Here is a 19,999-nt window from a genome sequence, read left to right as displayed (position 1 = left end):
CTTAGCAATCTCTTCCCTCACCTCCTGGTCGAACCTAGCATATATCTCCTCTGGCTCAGGGGATTTATCTATCCTCCTGATTTTCAAACTTCTCAGCACATCCTCCTTCCTAGCATCAATCTGTTCTAGCTTATCAGTCTGTCTCACACTATCCTTACAAACGTCAAGGTCCCTTTCAGTTGTAAACACTGAAGCGAAGAACGTCGAGGTCCCTCTCAGCAGTGATAGGTGTCTGTGATGGTCAGAATGGTTAGGGTGATGGCTTAGAAAAGCCACTGGGGTTTCACTGTGCAGACTTGAATCCTGCCAATTACATAAGGGCAGTATGGTAGCTCAGTGGTGAGCAATGCTGCCTCACGATGGCAGGAATCTGGGTTTCATTCCAGCCTCGGATACCTGTCTCTGTAGAGTTTGCACAATCTCCCTGTGTCTGCGTGGGTTACCTCCCACAGTTCGAAGATATGCAGGTTAGGTGGATTGGCCACGCTAATTTGCACATAGTGTCGAAGGATATGTCAGTTAGCCATGGGAGATGCAGGGCTTATAAAGGTCCTTGCACTGAGTCTGGGTGAGATTTTCTTTCGAGAGTTGGTATGGACTTGCTCCCCCACTGACACCTCAGTCACCTGCCCTGCCTTATTTCCCAAGAAATAGGTCAGGTTTTGCAACTTCTCCAGTAGGTACATCCACATACTGAATCAGAAAATTGTCTTGTACACACTTAACAAATTCGTCTCATCTAAACCCTTAACACTACGGCAGTCCCAGCCTATGTATGGAAAGTTAAAATCCCCGACCATAATCATCCTATTATTCTTACAGACAGCTGTCTATATATTCTTACAGGGTCTATAATACAATCCCAATAAGGATATCATCCCTTTCTTATTTCTCAGTTCCACCCAAATAACTTCCCTGGATGTATTTCCAGGAATATCCTCCCTCAGCCCAGCTGTAATGCTATCCCTTATCAAAAGTGCCACTCCCCCTCCTCACTTGCCTCCCTTTCTATCCTTCCTGTAGCATTTGTATCCTGGGACATTAAGCTGCAAGTCCTGCCCATCCCTGAGCCATGTTTCTGTAATTGCTATGATATCCCAGTCCCATTTTCCTAACCGTGCCCTGAGTTTGTCTGCCTTCCCTGTTAGGCCCTTTGCATTTAAATTTATTAGTCCCACCTTGTCCCTGCCTGCCCTGACTATTTGACTCGCTTCTGTTGTCAACTGTAACACTCTCAGATTGATCGATTTCTTCACTATCTACCTGGGTCCCACCCTCACCCCCCTCCAAACCTTACTAGCTTAAATCATCCTGAGCACTCTAGCAAATTTCCCCGCCAGTATATTGGTCCCCTTCCAATTTAGGAGCAATCTGTCCTACTTGTACAGGTCACTTCTACCCCAAAAGAGATTCCAATGATCCAAAAATTTGAATCCTTCTCCCATAAACCAGATCCTCAGCCACGCATTCATCTGCTCTATCCTCCTATTCCTGCCCTCACTGGCTTGTAGCACCGGGAGTAATCCAGATATTACTACGCTCGAGGACCTCCTTGTTAAATTTCTGCCTAACTCTCTGTAATTTCATTCAGAATCTCAACCTCTTCCCTTCCTGTGTCGTTGGTTCCAACGTGGACAATGACCCCTTGCTGGCCCCTCTTCCCCCGTGAGAACATTCTGCACCCTCTCTGAGACATCCTTGATCTTGGCACCAGGGAAGCAACACACCACTCTGCTTTTTCGCTGCTGGCCACAGAAATGTCAGTCTGGACCTCGGACTAGAGAATCCCTAACACAATTGATCTCTTGGAACCCGACGTACCCCTCGTTGCATTAGAGCTAGTCTCAATACCAGAAACTTGGCTGTTCATGCTACGTTCCCCTGAGAATCCATCACCCCCTACATTTTCCAAAACAGCATAACTGTTTGAAATGGGTATATCCACAAAAGACTCCTGCACTAGCTGCCTACCTCTCTTACCTTTCCTGGAGTTAACCCATCTATGTGACTGTATCTAAGACTTTACCCCCTTCCTATAACTGTCATCCATCATATACTGTTGCTGTTTCAAATTCCTCATCACTTCTATCTGTCTCTTCAACCAATCCACTCGATCTGATAAGATTCGCAGCCTACAACATTTATGGCAGGTATAATCAGCAGTAACTCTTAAAGTCTCTTTAAACTCCCACATCTGACAAGAAGTACATATCACTCTATTAAAGGCCATTTTTGCTCCTTCACAATCTATAGACATAGAAAATAACACCATCTTATTCCTCTGCAAACACTTGGTTAAATGAATAATTATGGCTTATATTTTAAGTTTAATCAAGAGACATGTCGCCAAAAACATATAATCAAGAACCCACTCTACTCACTGCTGCAGATTCTCTGTAGGCCACACTTAAAACAACGATTAACTTATCTGATTCTGTGCTGTGAACATTCCCAACAGTTCTTCCAAGATCAGTTGTGAATTTCACTGTTTGTTAATTTTCCCAGATGCACTCTGATATCCAGCGATACATGAATTCAAACAGCGCATGCAGTAACTGTGCAGATACTCTCTCTCTCTCTCACTCTCTCTCGCTCTCTCTCACTCTCTCTCTCCTGCAATGACCTCACTATGTGCCTCCTTTGTCTGATCTTCTCCGTTTTAAAATTGCTGTTGTTTTGACTTCTTTTTCCAAAGTTCCAAAACAATGCAACAGCATATGAAACAGTAATTGCTGCTCCTGGAATTGGAGGATATCACCTCCAGCATGTAAAATACCTCAGAAAAGGAGCAGCTGTTACAGCCAGAAATTTTTCCAATCCTTTATTCTGTGGGAGGAAACCAAAGCATCCAGAGGATATCCACACCGACATGGGGAGAATGTGCAAACTCCTCACAGACAGACATCCGAGGCTGGAATCAAACACTAACTCCCTGTGTTATGAGGCAGCAGTGCTAACCGTTGAGCCACTGTGTCACCTTATGATGTGGAGGTGCTGCTCCAGAGTCATGGAAATGTACTAAGAGTGTGATGCTGGATAAGCACAGCCGGTCAGGCAGCATCCAAAGATCTGAGACAAAAGTTGAGACAATTTGAGCAGGAGAAGACTGTGCAGCCTGTTCAAACTGTTCTGTCTGTTCTGGTAGTCAATCCAATCAGACCTGATTTTATATTTCAAATCCAGTTTCCTGTCCACTCTCTATATCCCATGATTCCCTGAGGCACCAGCCATCTGTCTATTCTCGTCTGAACTGTATTCAGCGATGGCGTATCCACAGTCCTCAGGGATACAGAATGTTAAAGATTCAGAGGCCATATAGTGAAATGCTGCCTCCTGATCTTTGTCATAAATAATCTGCCCCTTATTCTGAGACAGTGTCCTCGTTGTTTCAGATTCCCAGGCCTGTAGGAATAATTTCTGAGCAAGTACCTTTTCAAGCCCCTGCTTCTTGAGAATTTGATACATTCCAATTGCCTTTCAACTTTCTAAAATATAGACCTAATATATTTCAATGTTGAGCATTGGAGCATCCCGGGCACTAAAATAGTGAACCTTAACTTTAATGATTCATTAATGGGTTTGGGCCATCGCAGGCTGGGGATCAGGCTTGCTCTGACGAGGAAAGGTTGCATTGTCAATGCACTTGTGGTACTGATATGTTTTTCCAAGCCAGGAAGGCAAGTGGCTTGTTGTGGAATTGTCAACTGGTGGTGTTCCTGTGTTTCTGCTGAGCTTGGCACTCCAGGCGATCATGCCGTTGGTCTGGAAGCTGCTCTGTCAGGAACCTTAGTGAATTTCTGCAGTGCATCTTCTCTATGGTACACACTGCTGCTACTGAGTGTCGGAGGTGGAGACAGGGAATGTTTGTAGTTGTGATGCTGAGAAAGCTGCACTGCAAGTTTATTCTTCTTAAACATGGAGAGCAAAACGGTTCGGTTACAATTATGCAAATGTCCATGAGATTTTAAACAGATTCATCTCTTATCTGACAATAGCCTGAGGGACATCATGTGACTGTAACACGTTGTTATGGACTTTTCATCTCAAAATTGCTTTAAAACTACAACAGTACAGTAGCTAGGAATTGAACTTGGGTCAACTACCACTGCCCTGAGTTTAACCATCTATAACATTATCTCTGTTAATCAGCTCATTCCCAGCTGATTTAAGAAAAGTATAAAAATGTCTTTGTGTTAAGCTTGTGTGTGCAGCTCCTCCAAGGAATATGGAAGTGTTCCCAGATGCTCTGCACCTGACCATAGGAAGAATTCAACAATGAAGTCTTAAACAGTCAGACCGATTGTGAGTGTCTATTAACTAATCGTGGAACCGAGAGACCCCGCTGGGGATCCAGATCTTCAGCCCTATCATTCCCTCCCTGGTCAGGTAAACATTGAGTTTGATACAGAGTAAAGCTCATTCAATGATATCACAATCAAAAAACTTAACGTCATATTTCAATAAGTCCTTGAGTAAAGTCATATTTGACCCAAAAATGCAGGGTGGTATGCATGTGCACACACACACACATACACACACAAACACACACACACACAACTCACTCACACAGGCACACAAGGACTCGAATGACCAAATATGTTGGGATTTCCATGTATGAAAGCTCCATTAAAGAATCCCTGGATGTCAGATGAACACAGGACATTCACACACCTGGGCCAGGCTCAAGACTCACCACCCTCCGACACTAAGAGGCATCTGTATCACACTCCAGATTGCAATCAGAGACTCTGTTTGGGAGCAGGGCATAACATCTGGGGTTAGGATGATTGTCCTCGTGGATGTTCAAAACAAGCAATCTAGCAGGAACTGATCAGCGACTGTGTGTGTGTGTAGGAGTGGCTGAGTATGTAGGTGTGAGGTGTGTGTAAGATGAGGAGAGTAAGGAGTGAGTTCAAATCAGCATCTCTCATTTGATTATACCTTCCATTAAATTTTTTGATTGTGATATCATTGAGCAGTGCTTTGTCCAGAGGCTCACTGAAGATGTTACCTCGTATGGTGATGAAACGTCTGAAAATGAATCTTCCAGCTCAGCGAGCAAACCTACATCCAGAATTAATTCTCCCATTTACTGATGCCCACCAATTCTCCCATTTACCCACACCTCTATACTAATTCTCCCATTTATTGGTGCCTTAGCCCAATTCTACCATTTAAGGGTGCCCTACTCTAATTCTCCCATTTAATGGTGCCAAGCCCCAGTTCTCTAATTTAGTTCCACTGTGCACCAGTTCTTCCATTTAATATTTCTCTGTAACAATTCTCCCACTTAGTTGTCTGCTGCCAGAATTCTCGAAGGTTGGAGTTCCCTGCTTCAAATTCCCAAGTAACTGATCCTGCACAAATCCTCCCTTTCGTCGTGAATTGCACCAATTCTCCTGTTCAGTGTTGTCTTGACCCGTTTCTCCCATTTTCTCTGATATACATTTTCTGCAAAATTGTGCCCTGCTCAATAGTGTTTCATTTCGTGGTGCCTTGTGTGAATCTCCACTTTCCTGCTCATTTACAATATTTCTCCGATTTACTGATTCCCTGCCCGTGTTCTCCCATTTACACATGCTCTTGTTAGCACCCTGCAGCAACTCTCACATTTACTGATGCCCTGCACCAATTCTCCAACTCAGTGTTGCCCAAGACCAATTCCCCCATTTACTGATCTCCTGAACAATTTCTCCAATCAGTATTGCCCTACTGCTGTGGTTCTGTTCACCGAGCTGGAAGTTTTTGTTGCAAACGTTTCGTCCCCTGTCTAGGTGACATCCTCAGTGCTTGGGAGCCTCCTGTGAAGCGCTTCTGTGGTGTTTCCTCCGGCATTTATAGTGGCCTGTCCCTGCCGCTTCCGGTTGTCAGTTTCAGCTGTCCGCTGTAGTGGCCGGTATATTGGGTCCAGGTCGATGTGTTTGTTGATGGAGTTTGTGGATGAGTGCCATGCTTCTAGGAATTCCCTGGCTGTACTTTGTTTGGCTTGCCCTATAATGGTGGTGCTGTCCCAGTCAAATTCATGTTGCTTGTCGTCTGCGTGTGTGGCTACTAGGGATAGCTGGTCGTGTCGTTTCGTGGCTAGTTGGTGTTCGTGGATGCGGATCGTTAGCTGTCTTCCTGTTTGTCCTATGTAGTGTTTTGAGCAGAACTCACCAGAACGAAGGACCCGATACCCAACATGAGCAAAACTAATGTAGTGTACAAAATCCCATGCAAGGAGTGCCAGATAATTTCGGGCTGAGTACTCAGGTTTTGCAGCACTATGACAGGGTCAAAACTGAAGGCGTGCCTCACTGTCAAAGGATCGGTGCTGAGGGACTGCATCATAGTCAGTCAATACTGAGGCAGTGCCTTTTTGTCAGCGGGTCCATTCTGAGGCTGTGCCTGTTTACATGGGGATCAGAATTGAGGATGGGCCACACATTTAGAGGCTCAGTACTGATAGTGGAGCACAGTGAGAGAGCCAGTACTGAGGGAGCCCTCAGAATTGACTCTGACAGTGCTGCAATACCTCAGTATTGCTCCTTTAATGGTGTAGCGTTCCAGCATCTCTGAGCCCATTAGTGTGAGGCACTGCCTCAGAACAGATTCTCTGACAATGAGGTGCACTGTTAGGAATGAACTTCTGACAATAAGGCCCTCCCTTGGTATTGAGGCTCAGATCATGAGGCAGTAGCTGATGGGCAGAGTGTCAGCCTAATGGCAGTGCCTTGTATTCAGAGATTTGGAGATGCCGGTGTTGGACTGGGGCGTACAAAGTTAAAAATCACACAACATCAGGTTACAGTCCAACAGGTTTAATTGGAAGCACTAGCTTTCGGAGCGACGCTCCTTCAATCACCTGATGAAGGAGCATCGCTCCAAAAGCTAGTGTGCTTCCAATTAAACCTGTTGGACTGTAACCTGATGTTGTGGGATTTTTAACTTTGTATTCAGAGGGATTCATGAGAATGATGAACTGAGAAAGAAGTATTGTGGAAACAAAGCAGTACTGGTGAAATTAATCCTAAACTGACAAATCCCCAGGACACATGTTCAAAGCATGAACAAAGGGAGCATGGTGATACTGGATGGTGCTGGTGGCCAATATGTAAACTTGGGGACAGTGTCTGCGATTTTAAAGGGAGCAGGTGTCTACCTTACCTTTTAAGAAGGGACGGAAGGAGAAAGTAGGGAAAGTCGAATTTAAGATACAATGTAAATAGTTGGAAATTAATTGTCTATTATAAAATATGTTGCTACCCAGATGCTGAGAAAATAACTGGGCAGGTTTAATGCAAATGTATGAATGGGAAATTATTTTTTAACAGCCTGCCAGTTGTCTTTGTGTGTGGATTATCCAAACAAAGTCGCAAAGGTGTAATCTGCCGTCAACACAGATTTTCAGAAAGCTTTTGATGTGTTCCAATGCAGGAAGCAACTAAACAACATTGGAACACTGCAATGTGTCATAATAAATTGACTTCCATTAGAGTCATAGAGATGTACAGAACGGAAACAGATCTTTCAGTCCAACTCATCCATGCTGACCAGGTATCCGAGATAAACCCATTCCAATTTGCCAGCACATGGCCAATATCCCTATAAACCCTTCCTATTCATATACCCATCCAGATGCCTTTTAAATGCTGTAATTGTACCAGCCCCCACCACTTCCCCTGGCAGCTCATTTTAAACATGCACTACCGTCTGTATGAAAACGTTATTTCTCATGTCCCTTTTAAATCTTTCCACTCTAACCTTAAACCTATGCCCTCTCGGTTTGGACTGTCCCACCCTGGGAATAAGACAGTGTCTAATTGCCCTATCAATGCCCTTCATGCTTTTATATATCTCTCTCAGGTCACTCCTCAGCCTCCAACAGTCCATGGAAAATAGCCTATTTAGCCTGCCCCTATAGCTCAATTACCCCAAACCTGGCAACATCCTTGCGAATCTATTCTGACCACTTTCAAGTTTCACAACGTCCTTCCTGTAGCAGAGAGAGCAGAATTGAACCCAGTATTCCAAAAGTGGCCTAACCAACATCCAATACAGCTGCAACATGACCTCCCAACTCCTATACTTAATGCTCTGATCAATTAAGGGTATAAGTCCTTGGATGCTGCCTGAACTGCTGTGCTCTTCCAGCACCATTAATCCAGGATCTCTAATTTGCCTTTCCTCACATTTATCTTAATTAAACTCCATCTACCATTCCTCAGCTCATTCGCCTATCTGATCAAGATCCCATTGTACTCTGAGGTGACCTTCTTTGCTGGCCACTGCACTTTCAATTTTGGTGGTTGAGGACATATTCATTGGAAAAACCAGAGATTACTCATTAAAATGTACGAACATGGAACAAGTGCAGGCTATTTGTCCCTTCAATCCTGCTTCACCATTCATTGAGATCATTTTAACCTCAAACCTATATTCCCACAAGTCCTGATCATCTTTCAATGCCATCATCATCAACAGTCCACTTTTGCCTTATAAAATACTTAAAAATTCTCAAACCGCTGTCTTTTGAGGAAGGGAATTCCAAAGGCTCACTGCCTTCTGAGAGAAAAGATATCATCTCATCTCTGCTTTAAATGGGCACCATCTTGTTTTTAATGGACAACTACTTTAAACATTAAACTATGCATCTTGTAGATGGTGCACACTGCTGCTTCTGAGCATCGGTGGTGGAGGGAGGGGATATTTGTGGATGTGGTGGCAATGAAGTGGGCTGCTTTGTCCTGGATGGTGAAAAGCTTCATGAACCTCCCTGCAGCTTCAGCCAACAGAGCTCGCAGGAGACTCCAGAGTCGGATAACTGGGGACAGTGCCAGTGACCCAGAGATGGGGAATCGGGGGAAATCCATGATTATGTTATTTATTATATCTGGCAATTTCATCATGTTATGGATGGTGTTCATTGCTTATTCCATGTTGAAATGATTTGATTACTTGGGATATCCCGTTCCTCTGCTAACATTTGTTAGTGAGATTGGTTTCATGCTCCAGCTCCTGAGTTGCTGCACAAACACCTTTATTTATGCAGTTACCCAGAGGAAATTCAGGGAAGAGATGAAAAATGGAATAATATATCCCTTCACAAAGTTGATCAAAGTAATTCGATGATGTTTACCAGCCAATGCCCAATGGCAGTCGGAATGCTCTCTGGACTCAGAATGCTCACTGTGTTTCTGTCCTGCACACTTTGCCTTTCCAGCTGCCTATTCCCCCCTGAACAACCTCCATGGAATCTGTCTGCACCAGCATCACAGACAGTGCACCCAGATGCTCATGATTAGCTGCAGGACAGGCTTTCACACATGTCTCCATTGTTTCTTTCATCAATGGGTTTAAATTACGTTGATGTGTTTGTCATCAATGCCATCAATGGGGACATTGTTGATCCATGATAATTATTCATTTTTCTGGAACACGTATGATTTTGAATATCCATATGAAGCCCCATTTAATCTTTTCTATTCAGTTTGAAAAACAATGTCAATCTCTTGATTCTGCCCAACTCATTGAGTTTCCTCATGGTTTAGCCATATTCATGAATCCGTTCCCCACACTCTCTCTCTAATGTCCTCACACCTTTCCTGAAGTGGAGCACCAAAATCCAGGCACTACACTCTGGGCCAGGATACACTGTGTCCAATACACATTGAAAATAATCTCTGTGTTTCTTACATAGCCCAAGCAATAAAGCCTTGTGCACCCAATAACTTAATGCACGACTCTCTGCTGTCATCCTTCTAACCCTTTCTGAATACAGGCCCATTTGAACTAATCTCTCCTCCCACAGCAGTCCTACATCCCCAGTATCAGACTAGTGTACATTTGCTGCATTTACTCTCATTTTAATTGAAGTGATTGATGCTGGCACTGTGGTTGTGGTCATCACTTCTGTCTCACAGAACTAAGGACCTGCGTTTGATTCCAGCCCCAGGCGATTCTCTGTGTGGAGTTTGAATATCCTCTCCATGGCTGGGTTTGCTCTGGGTGCTCCGGTTTCCTCCCAAAATCCAAACATGTGCAGGTGTGTGGATTGGCCATGCTAATTTGTCCAAATTGTGTAGGATAGATGGGTTAGCCACGGGTAATGCAGGGATAGGGTCAGGTGTTGGTGGGGTTGGATGCTCCTTGGAGGGTTGGTGTGGACTAGATGGGCTGAATGGCCAGTTTCCACACTGTAGGGATTCTATGCCAATACACAAAGCACTCAAGCCCCATTTCTGCTATAACCCCTTCCATATTGCCTGCTTTCATTATGTTCCTTTGTGATCCTCTGTCCAAAATGAACCAATTGATACTTGTTACTGCCTCAGTGTTTTAAATTCTCCTGGTTTTTGCTCGCCTCTGAAGGGGATGTTTTGAGTCCTTACAAATGGAAAAGGACCTGATGTAAAGTGCCGAGGCAGCAGGAAGACTGGGAACAATGAATATCTTTTACAACCTCAGAGAGGTCACCCTCCCCAAATGAATGAGTGGCCCAGATCCTGTGGCCCTAGTCATGGGGAAACGTTGTGATGTCTGCTGCTTATGGAGAGCCACATTGGGACAACAAAATGAGATCTGAGTTACTTTGGAGCCACGGAATTGCCTGACACCAGATATGACTCCAGAGTTGGGGGAGGTCGGTGTGTGTAAACGTAGATGTTCCTGCTCAGGTCTGTCAGTGTGTAACCCTGTGTCGCTTCCCCTGTGTTTCCCTTGGGATTTATTTGGGGTTACAATGATCAGAGCCTGCTCGGCAGGGCAGCACTGTTCCTGAGGAGGAGGCTCCTACCCCTGCTGTACCTCAGGCTCGCTGGTGCCCTTGTACTTCCTGTGTCCCCAGATCTGCAGATACAATACCGACCTGTCCCTGTGTACTTGGCTCTTCGCAATAGCCTTCCCTCTTGCACTCTATCCCCTCCCCCATTAACTCCTTTCCCCATCCCAGGATAAATAGTGCACATGACGTTAGAGACAAGCCAAGTGACAGTGAGTGTAAGACGTAGGGATGCCTACGATAGCGATGGCAGATTATATCATACTGAGGTGAGGATAAATGTCTTCACTCGGAGACTGCTGGTCCTGTGGAGTTCTCCACCATATAAAGCTTTGAAGACAATTCACTGAATATTCTTAAGACTGTAGCAGATCGATTTCTCGATCCTGAAGGTGTCAAGGGGGGGAGGGGACACAGCAGGAACATGGCAAAGGAACAATTACCATGAGATTGAATGGTTGAGCAGGTTCAGTGGGCCGAATAGCTTACCCTCACATCTATTTTGTAACACCACAAGACATAGGATCAGAAATTAGGCCATTCAGCCCATTGAGTCTGCTTTACCATTCGATCATGGCTGATACGTTTCCCAGCCTCATTCGATTTGTCCCTGTAACCCTGGATTCCCTTGACAATCAGGAACCGATCTATCTCCGTCTGAAATGTACACAGTGATCTGGCCTCCAAAGCCATCTGTGGCATTGAATCCCACAAATTCCCCGCTCTCTGGCTGAAGAAGTGTCTCCTTAGCTCCGTTCTAAATACTCTTCCCTTTACTCTAAGGCTGTGCTCTCGGGTCCTAGTCTTTCTCAGCAATGGAAACATCTTCCCAGCATCGACTCAGTCCAGGCCATTCGGTATTTTGTAAGTTTCAATTAGACCCTCCCTCATCCTTCTAAACCCTTGATTATAAAACCGGAGTCATCAATGATCCTCATACATTAAGCTTTTCATTTCTGGGACCATTCTCGTGAGCCTCCTCTGAACATGCTCCAGGGCCAGTCCATCCTTCCTGAGATATGGGGCCCAAAACTGCACTCAACACTCTGACTGTGGTCTGCAATAATTGAAGTGTGGTATTCCCTATGAAGTTTTTTCTCAGTTTCATGATCCTCTTACGTACCCACTCTCAGACAGCGGTTCCCTGTTATAAATAGTACACTTTCAATCTTATTGAATTACACTTCTGTGAAAGTTTCATTAAGCCATTCACACCAATTGATTCCAGCCTTTACCTTTTCACGGGGACATTGGCCTGTGGCTACCTTTGTTTCTCATACTCTTGTTTAACAGTAGGAGACCATTTTCAAAACCGATAATCTTGGGGAATGAAACAGAATTTATGTTAATGATTCCCAGCCTTTTCAGACTCAAGGCCCACTTCAATGAGACAAATAATGCCACAGCACGTTCACTGTGTTTCAAATGCCAAGTGCAGTATTGGAAGGGTGCACACGGGTGCCTCTGGAGATTGTGCCTGCTCTGTTGTAAGGGATGCTTGCTGTCAGTAGGTGCTACCTTCAATAATAGACCCCGAGGCTCTGGAGGAGATCAGAAACACAAAGACAGATTCAATGCCCTGGTAAAGCAGCACTGCCTCCCAAACATTCCACAGCACACTTCTCACCCTGACACCACATCCCAGTGTGCTGTGGCACACCAGTTGAAAAGCAGTGAGATCGATTGCTCAGGAAGGTCAACACCACCCTCTCTGCTTCCTTTTCCTTTGAAATCCTGGATGTAGATTATAAGATCCAAATTATTTATCAACTGTTGTTAACTTTATCCAGGGTGCTTTTCTTTCTGAGTATTAAATATTTTTTAAAAGTCAGATTAATGCCTTGAAGCCCTATTATTTTGACTAGTATTTACACTTTCCCACATGAATACAGACAGAAGGATGTTTTTAAGCATCTCGAACTTCTCCTGCCATTTGCTCTAAAGGGTATGTGTTCCATCTTGTGCCACTGTTCTGTTTCACAGACTTACGCACCTTTAGACATTCGAGTCTGTTTTGGTACCTTCATCTTTTCGCTCCATTGTTCATTTAATTCTGTATCAACTTCCAAAGCCTCACAAGCATTGGAGAGAAAATTAATCCTCATCTCTGTTTTAATGTCCACCCATTATTTTAATTATAAATATGTTAAACATTAAACTGTGTATCCTATAGATGGTACACACAGCCGGTGGTGGAGGGTCTGGGTGGGTGACGATGTGGTACCAATCAAGTTGGCTGCTTTTCCCTGGATGGTGTCAAGCTTCCCTGAGTGCTGTTGGAGCTGCACCCATTCAGACAAGTGGGGAGGATTCCATCACAGTCCTGACGTTTACTTTGCAGATGTTAGAGAAGCTTTGGGGAGTCAGGACGTGAATTACTTAGTGCAGTTTTCCAAGCTTCTGACTTGCTGTTGGTAGTGTCCATCTCCCTGCAGCACGTGAAGTGCAGTAATTAAGAAGGCAGCTCATTCACACCTTCTGGAGAATAACTAGGGACAGGAAATTAATGCTTCCACGCCCAGTGACACCTTCATCCCAGAAGATATGAAAAAAACCGTTGGATTTGTGTAGCTCATTCAGTTAAGTTTCTAGTCAAGGGCTCCAGGACATTGCTCGTGGGGAAATCAGTGACTGTAGCCTCATTGAATGATGCCAACACTGAATCAGTCTATGTACTGACAACTAAACTCCTCTATTAACATTCTGTGCAATGTTCATTCTTATTTCCCACCGCTGATTTGTTTCAGAAGATACCTTTATTAGAATTGTTGGACATGGACTATTCTATTAATATGCTGATTTGGACAAACGCTTGGGGTTGTCGAGCAGGGATAGGGTTAACTGGTCAGGACACGCCCGCTCATGCACAAATTCCCCTTACAATAGTTGTTGATTTCATTACTTTCGTTAGTGGCTGTAATTAAGCTCAGTAACTTGGGAATTGGTTTTCTGATCTGATGAATTCTTCCCCCTTATAAATAATGGAAGTTTTCTCAATCTCTCAAAGAGAAAACTGGGTAATCCTTGTCAACAATCATCCAAATTACCATTATTTTCAAATGGGAAACCATGTCTCTTAGCTTTATGGTAAAGCTGAAGATTCTGTGGGTGATCACTGATATACAGAGGATTTACTACCCGGTCTTAGCTGCTGTTGGTGTCCCGGGTAAGTTGCATCCTGTAGATGAAATTCCAAAAAAAATGCAATTTAATCACGCGCAGCATTGTAAATTCTGTGTTACATTCTTTTTTGATCTTCCTTACGTTTCTGCAGTGAGTAGACATCAAGACGAATTCCATTTTTCTATAAGAATTCATTAACATCATGAGGCAAAACAATAAATTGTCTATCCATCTACCGTTTCAGTCTCTCTCTCTTTCTTTTTTCTTTCTTTTTTCTCTCTTTCTTTTTTCTTTCTTTTTTCTCTCTCTTTTCTCTCTTTTTTCTCTCTCTCTTTCTTTATCTCTCTCTTTTTCTTTCTTTTTTCTCTCGCTTTCTCTTTCTTTTTTCTCTCTCGTTTCCTCTTTCCATTCATTCTCTCTTTTTCTTTTCCTTTTTTCTCTCTTTTTCTTTCTTTTTTCTCTGTTTTCTCTTCTCTCTCTCTTTCTCATTCTGTTCTCTCTCCTTTGCATTCATTTTCCCTCTCTTTTTTTCTCTCTCTATTTTTTTCTCTTTTTCCTCTTTCTCTTTCTTTTTTCTCTCTCTTTCTTTGTGTTCTCTCATTTCTTCACTCTTTAATTTTCGCTCTCTTTTTTCTAGCTTTCTTTTTTCACTCTTTTTTCTCTATTTCTTTCTTTTCTCTCTTTCTATTTTTCTCTTTCTTTGTTTTCTCTCCTTTTTCTCTTTCTTTTCTCTCTCTTTTGCATTCTTTTTCTCTCTCCCGTTTTTTCTCTTTTTTCTCCCTTTCTTTTACCACTTTCTCTTTCATTTTACTCTCTCTTTCTTTCTTGTCTCTCTTTTTTTCACTCTTTCATTTTCACTCTCTTTTTTCTGGCTTTCTTTTTTCTCTCTTTTTTCTCTATTTCTTTCTTTTCTCTCTTTCTTTTCTCTCTTTTTCTCTCTTTCACTTCCTTTTTCTCTCTCTTTTTCTTTCATTTTTCTCTCTCTTTCTCTCTTTCTCTCTTTTTCTCTTTCTTTTTTCTCCTTTCCTCTTTTCATTTTTTCTCTATTTCTTCTTTCTTTTTTCTCTCAGTTTTCTCTTCTGTCTTTTTCTTTGTCTTTTCTCTGTCTTTTGCATTCTTTTTTCTCTCTCTTTTTTCTCTCTCTTTTTTTTTCTCTTTCTTTTTCCACTTTCTCTTTCTTTTTTCTCTCTTTCTTTGTTGTCTCTCTTTTTTTCCACTCTTTCATTTTAGCTCTCTTTTTTCTGGCTTTCTTTTTCTCTTTTTTCTCTATTTCTTTCTTTTCTCATTTATTATTTTTCTCTTTCTTTGTTTTCTCTCTTTTTCTCTTCCTTTTTTCTCTCTTTTTCTCTTCTCTCTCTTTCTCTTTCTTTTTTCTCTCTTTCTCTTCCTTTTTCTCTCTCTCCTAATTTTTTTCTCTCTTTCTTTGTTTTCACTGTTTCTTCGTTTTCTCTCTATTTCTCTCTTTGTTCTCTCTTTTTCTCTCTTTGTTCACTCTTTCTTTTCTTTTTTCTCTTCCTTTGTTTTCTCTCTTTTTTCTCTTTCTTTTTCTCTCTTTCTTTGTTTTCTCTCTTTTTTCACTCTTTCATTTTCTCCCTTTCTTTTTTCTCTCTTCCTTTTTCCTCTTTTTGTCTCTCTTCCTTTTTCTCTCTCTTTCTTTGTTATCTTTCTTTTTTCTCTTTTTCTCTCTCTTTCTCTACTCACTCTCTCTTTCTCTTTTTTCTCTATCTCTTTCTCTTTCTTTTTCTCTGTCTCTTTATTTTTTTCTCTCTTCTCTCTTTCTTTTTTCTGTCTTTCATTGTTTTCTCTCTTTATTTTTCCTCTCTTTCTCCTTCCCTCTTTCTCTCTTTCTTTTTTCTCTCTTTATTTTTATCTCTCCTTTTTCTCTGTTTCTTTTTTCTCTGTTTCTTTTTCTCTCTTTCTTTGTCTTCACTCTTTTCTCTCTCTCTCTTTGTCTTCTCTCTCTTTATCTTTCTTTTTCTCTCTCTTTATCTTTCTTTTCTCTATCTTTTTTCTCTCTCTTTATTTTTTCTCTCTTTCTTTTTCTCTCTTTCTTTGTCTTCACTCTTTTCTCTCTCTTTTTCTCTTCTCTCTCTTTCTCTTTCTTTTTTTCTCTCTTTATCTTTCTTTTCTCTATCTTTTTTCTCTCTCTTTATTTTTTCTCTCTTTCTTTTTCTCTCTTTCTTTGTCTTCACTCTTTTCTCTCTCTTTTTCTCTTCTCTCTCTTTATCTTTCTTTTTTTCTCTCTTTATCTTTCTTTTCTCTATCTTTTTTCTCTCTCTTTATTTTTTCTCTCTTTCTTTATCTCTCTTTCTTTTTCTCTGTCTCTTTCATTGTTTTCTCACTTTCATTTTTCTGTCTTTCATTGTTTTCTGTCTTTATTTTTCATCACTTTCTTTTTCTCTCTTTTTCTCTTTCTTTTTTCTCTCTCTTTCTCTTTCCTTTTTTCTCTCTATCTTTCTCTCTCTTTTTTATCTCTTTCTTTTCTCTCTCTTTTCTCTCTCTCTCTTTTCCCTCTCTTTTTTCTCTCTCTTTCTTTTATCTCTCTTTTTTCTCTCTTTCACTTGTCTCTCTCTTTTCTCTCTCTTTATTTTTCTCTCTTTACTCGCGCTCTCTTTTTTCTATCTTTCTTTTCTCTCTCTCGTTTCACTCTCTTTCTTTTTTCTCTCTTTCACTTGTCTCTCTCTTTTCTCTCTCTTTATTTTTTTCTCTTTACTCACTCTCTCTTTTTTCTATCTTTCTTTTCTCTCTCTCTTTTTAACTCTCTTTCTTTTTTCTCTCTCTTCTTTTTTCTCTCTTTCTTTTTCTCTTTATTTTTTCACTTTTTCTCTCATTCTTTTTTCTTTCTTTTTTCACTCTCTTACTTTTTTCTCACTCTTACTTTTTCTCTCTTTTTCTTTTTTCTCTCTTTCTTTTTCTCTTTTTCTTTTTCTCTTTCTTTTTTCACTTTTTCTCTTTCTTTTTCTCTCTTTTTTCTCTTTTTTCTCACTCTTTGTTTTCTTTTTTTATCCTCTCGTTCTTTTTTCTCTCATTATTTTTTCTTTCTTTTTTCTCACTCTTACTTTTTCTCTCTTTTTCTTTTTGCTCTCTTTCTTTCCTCCTTTCTTACTGTTTTTCATTCATTCTCTTTTCCTCTTTATTTCTTTCTTAATCGCTATTGAGAGTTTTCCCTCTAAGGATTGAATGAGATTGGAGTTAAAGAAAAGTTAATGACAATTAATAAAAGTTATCAATGACCTACTTGAATGGAGCAAAATATCTAAATGTCTGAATCGCTCATTTCTGTTACAGTATTTCTTCATGTGTTGGTAAATTTGGCTTCAGATTGCAAATTTTGTATTTACTTAAACTTTTGCTTGTTTCAACCCCGTTTCACTGATCCATGTATTGTGGCTAAACTCAACATAATTTCCCTTTAATTTGGCCATTTAATAAGGAATCTCTGAGACAATCAGTACTGAAACAATAATTTCAACTTTATTAAGATCCCTCAAGTAACCAAGTATAATCCATGCAACCCAACTTAGTTACTACCCACTTTGGATTTCAACCAACAGTGGTCTGTCTCTGGAAGTGTCCAGGATTCGATCCCTGTACCGTGTTATTAATTGAAGTTCTGCAACTAAGTTGTTCTGCTGTTGGATTCTCGCACAATTTTCTGTCTTTCACGTTTGTGCTGTACATTATTGATGATTCAATAGGTTTTTTCATCCCAAATATAGATTATATTTTCGACCATCTCAAGTCTATACTTTGCCTTCTCAACAAAAGTAATTCCTTTGTTCCTTGTTTCATTCAGGGTTAGCTGCTTAAAACATACATTTTCCTACAATACACTCTTTACTTCAGAACTTTACCACTGCCGGCAGGTCATAATTGTCCCTTTGTCACGAGGCAGCAAATTCTCAAGCAGGTATTATCTCCCCTTTAGTATTTGTAACCCCTTCTTCCCAGGGATGTGTGACTCACATGTAACTGCTTTTACAACAGCTTCTCATTGTCCCTTTTGTCTCAAGAAACACTTTATTCGAGAGACATCATTGCTCCTCTCCATATTTAACAGGTTATTTGTTCTTTCAATCTATGAACAGTTTTCAAAGTCGTGAAGTTTATATTGTCACAGACACCTTTGTGTTTTAGACTTCAGCGTTTCCAATGATTTTGATTACACGCTATTTCTATTGCCTGACAGGTAAAATAGTTAGAATCCTTTCTGAATGGAATTATAAAATGCAAATTTGTGGTAGATTTGTGGTTTAGTTTTGCAAAAACATTGGATACTCATTAATAATTTGCTTTAATATTTTACTGGAAATAAAGGAAAAAGATCATTTCTGCACTATACCTGAGCAATAAATTATTACATTTGTTCCTCTTCTTTCAAGTTAATCTGATTACAATTATGATCCTGGTTCGGGGGATGTGTGGCCTTTCCAAATGTGTTACTCATTACCTGGTGGCTATGGCAGTGGCGGATCTACTGGTCATTATCTTCGATCTGATACTACGACAAATTCCTATCACATATCGGGAGGAGTTTCAATTTGTACATGCTCTCCACGTGTGCAACATCCACGCAGTTCTGCTTTATGCAGCCACAGACTGCTCTGTCTGGTTCACGGTCACGTTCACCTTTGATCGGTTTGTGGCCATATGTTGCCAAAAGCTGAGAAATAAACATTGCACCAAGAAAACAGCGGGTGTGGTTTTAGGAACAGTGACTGTGCTGAGTTGTTTGAAGAACATTGTCCGGTATTTCATGTATTACAAGCAATATTGGCTTTCTAATAGTCTATGGTTTTGTAAAGTGCCTCAAAATGTATTTACTTCAATTGTCTGGACTATTGTTGAATTAATGCATTACATCATAACACCATTCATTCCATTTATTTTGATTCTACTGTTAAACACATTGACAGTCAGAAACATTATATTTGCCAACAGAGCTCGCAGGAGACTCCGGGCTCAGATGACTGGTGACAGTGTCAGTGACCCAGAGATGGGGAGTCGGAGGAAATCCATGATTATGTTATTTATTATATCTGGAAATTTCATCATGTTATGGGTGGTGTTCATTGCTTATTCCATACTGAAACGCTTTGATTACTTGGGATACCCAGTTCCTCTGCCAACATTTGTTAGTGAGATTGGCTTCATGCTCCAGCTCCTGAGTTGCTGCACAAACACCTTTATTTATGCAGTTACCCAGAGGAAATTCAGGGAAGCGATGAAGAATGGAATAATGTATCCTTTCACAAGGTTGGTTAAGGTAATGTGATGAAACTTCAAGCCAACGTTCAACGTTAATACACCATTTTGTTAGATTATTGGTCCAATTACTTTTTAAAAACAATTTGAAGTTCAGATCAGTGTTGTAACCGTGACTGTTCCTGTTTTATTCACTGGAGTGGTGAAGCATGAGGAGAAGAGCTTTACATTATTGGAGGATGTAGACCCCTGGTCAGAAGGTCAGACTGTGTCCAATGGAATTCAGTCGGGATCAATGTGATGTGATGTACTTGGACAGGACAAACAAGGCGAGGGAATACAGGATGAACAGATGGACGGGAACAACATAGAATCAAGGTGAATGTTTCCCAACCTTTTCAGTCTCATGGCCCACTTCAATGAGACAAATAATAACACGACACACCCTCTTTCTCTTAAATCACGAGCATAGTATCAGATCCTTGGAAGCACAGCAGATCAGAGGGACATTGATGTGCACCATCCTTAATTCCTTAAGGTGTCAGTCGGGTGGATAAAGTGTTTGCAAAGGCATGTGGAGTACTTGCCTTTATTAGTCCAGACTTAGAATTTAATCGCAGAGAGGTGATGGTGGAACAATCTTAAACACTGATTCGATCTTAGCTCATGTAAGATGTGCAGTTCTAGAATCCACATTTTAAAAGGGCTGTGATGGTACGAGAGAAGGCGGAGAAGGCAGTTACTGGGATGTTGCCTGGGCTGGAGAGTTTCAGTTCAAAGATAGATTTGGACAGACTGTTTTTTTTCCGGAGAGCAGTGGAGATTGATAGGGGATATCACTGATATGTGTCAAATTATGAGGGGCATAGATAGAGTAGTCAGAAAAAAAACATTTTCTCCTTGAAAGAGGGA

General features: G+C 41.2%; 1 protein-coding gene across 1 annotated transcript; it reads left to right on the top strand.

Annotated features, from left to right (window-relative positions):
* Positions 1–13,828: 13,828 nt before the first annotated feature.
* Positions 13,829–19,157, top strand: LOC148137328 (putative G protein-coupled receptor 139). The gene is made up of 2 exons (XM_087983006.1): positions 13,829–13,925; positions 18,265–19,157. Exons 1-2 carry the CDS (start codon positions 13,829–13,831, stop codon positions 19,155–19,157), a joined length of 990 nt encoding a protein of 329 aa, XP_087839132.1.
* Positions 19,158–19,999: the final 842 nt, after the last annotated feature.

The sequence above is a fragment of the Chiloscyllium plagiosum genome, unplaced genomic scaffold (genome assembly GCF_037043375.1).
Source record: "Chiloscyllium plagiosum isolate Xiang-an unplaced genomic scaffold, Cpla_swu_hap1 HiC_scaffold_44, whole genome shotgun sequence".
NCBI classification, from domain to species: domain Eukaryota; kingdom Metazoa; phylum Chordata; class Chondrichthyes; order Orectolobiformes; family Hemiscylliidae; genus Chiloscyllium; species Chiloscyllium plagiosum.
The sequence above is the reverse complement of the archived record's forward strand: the minus strand, read 5'-3'. Positions and strand labels throughout refer to the sequence as shown.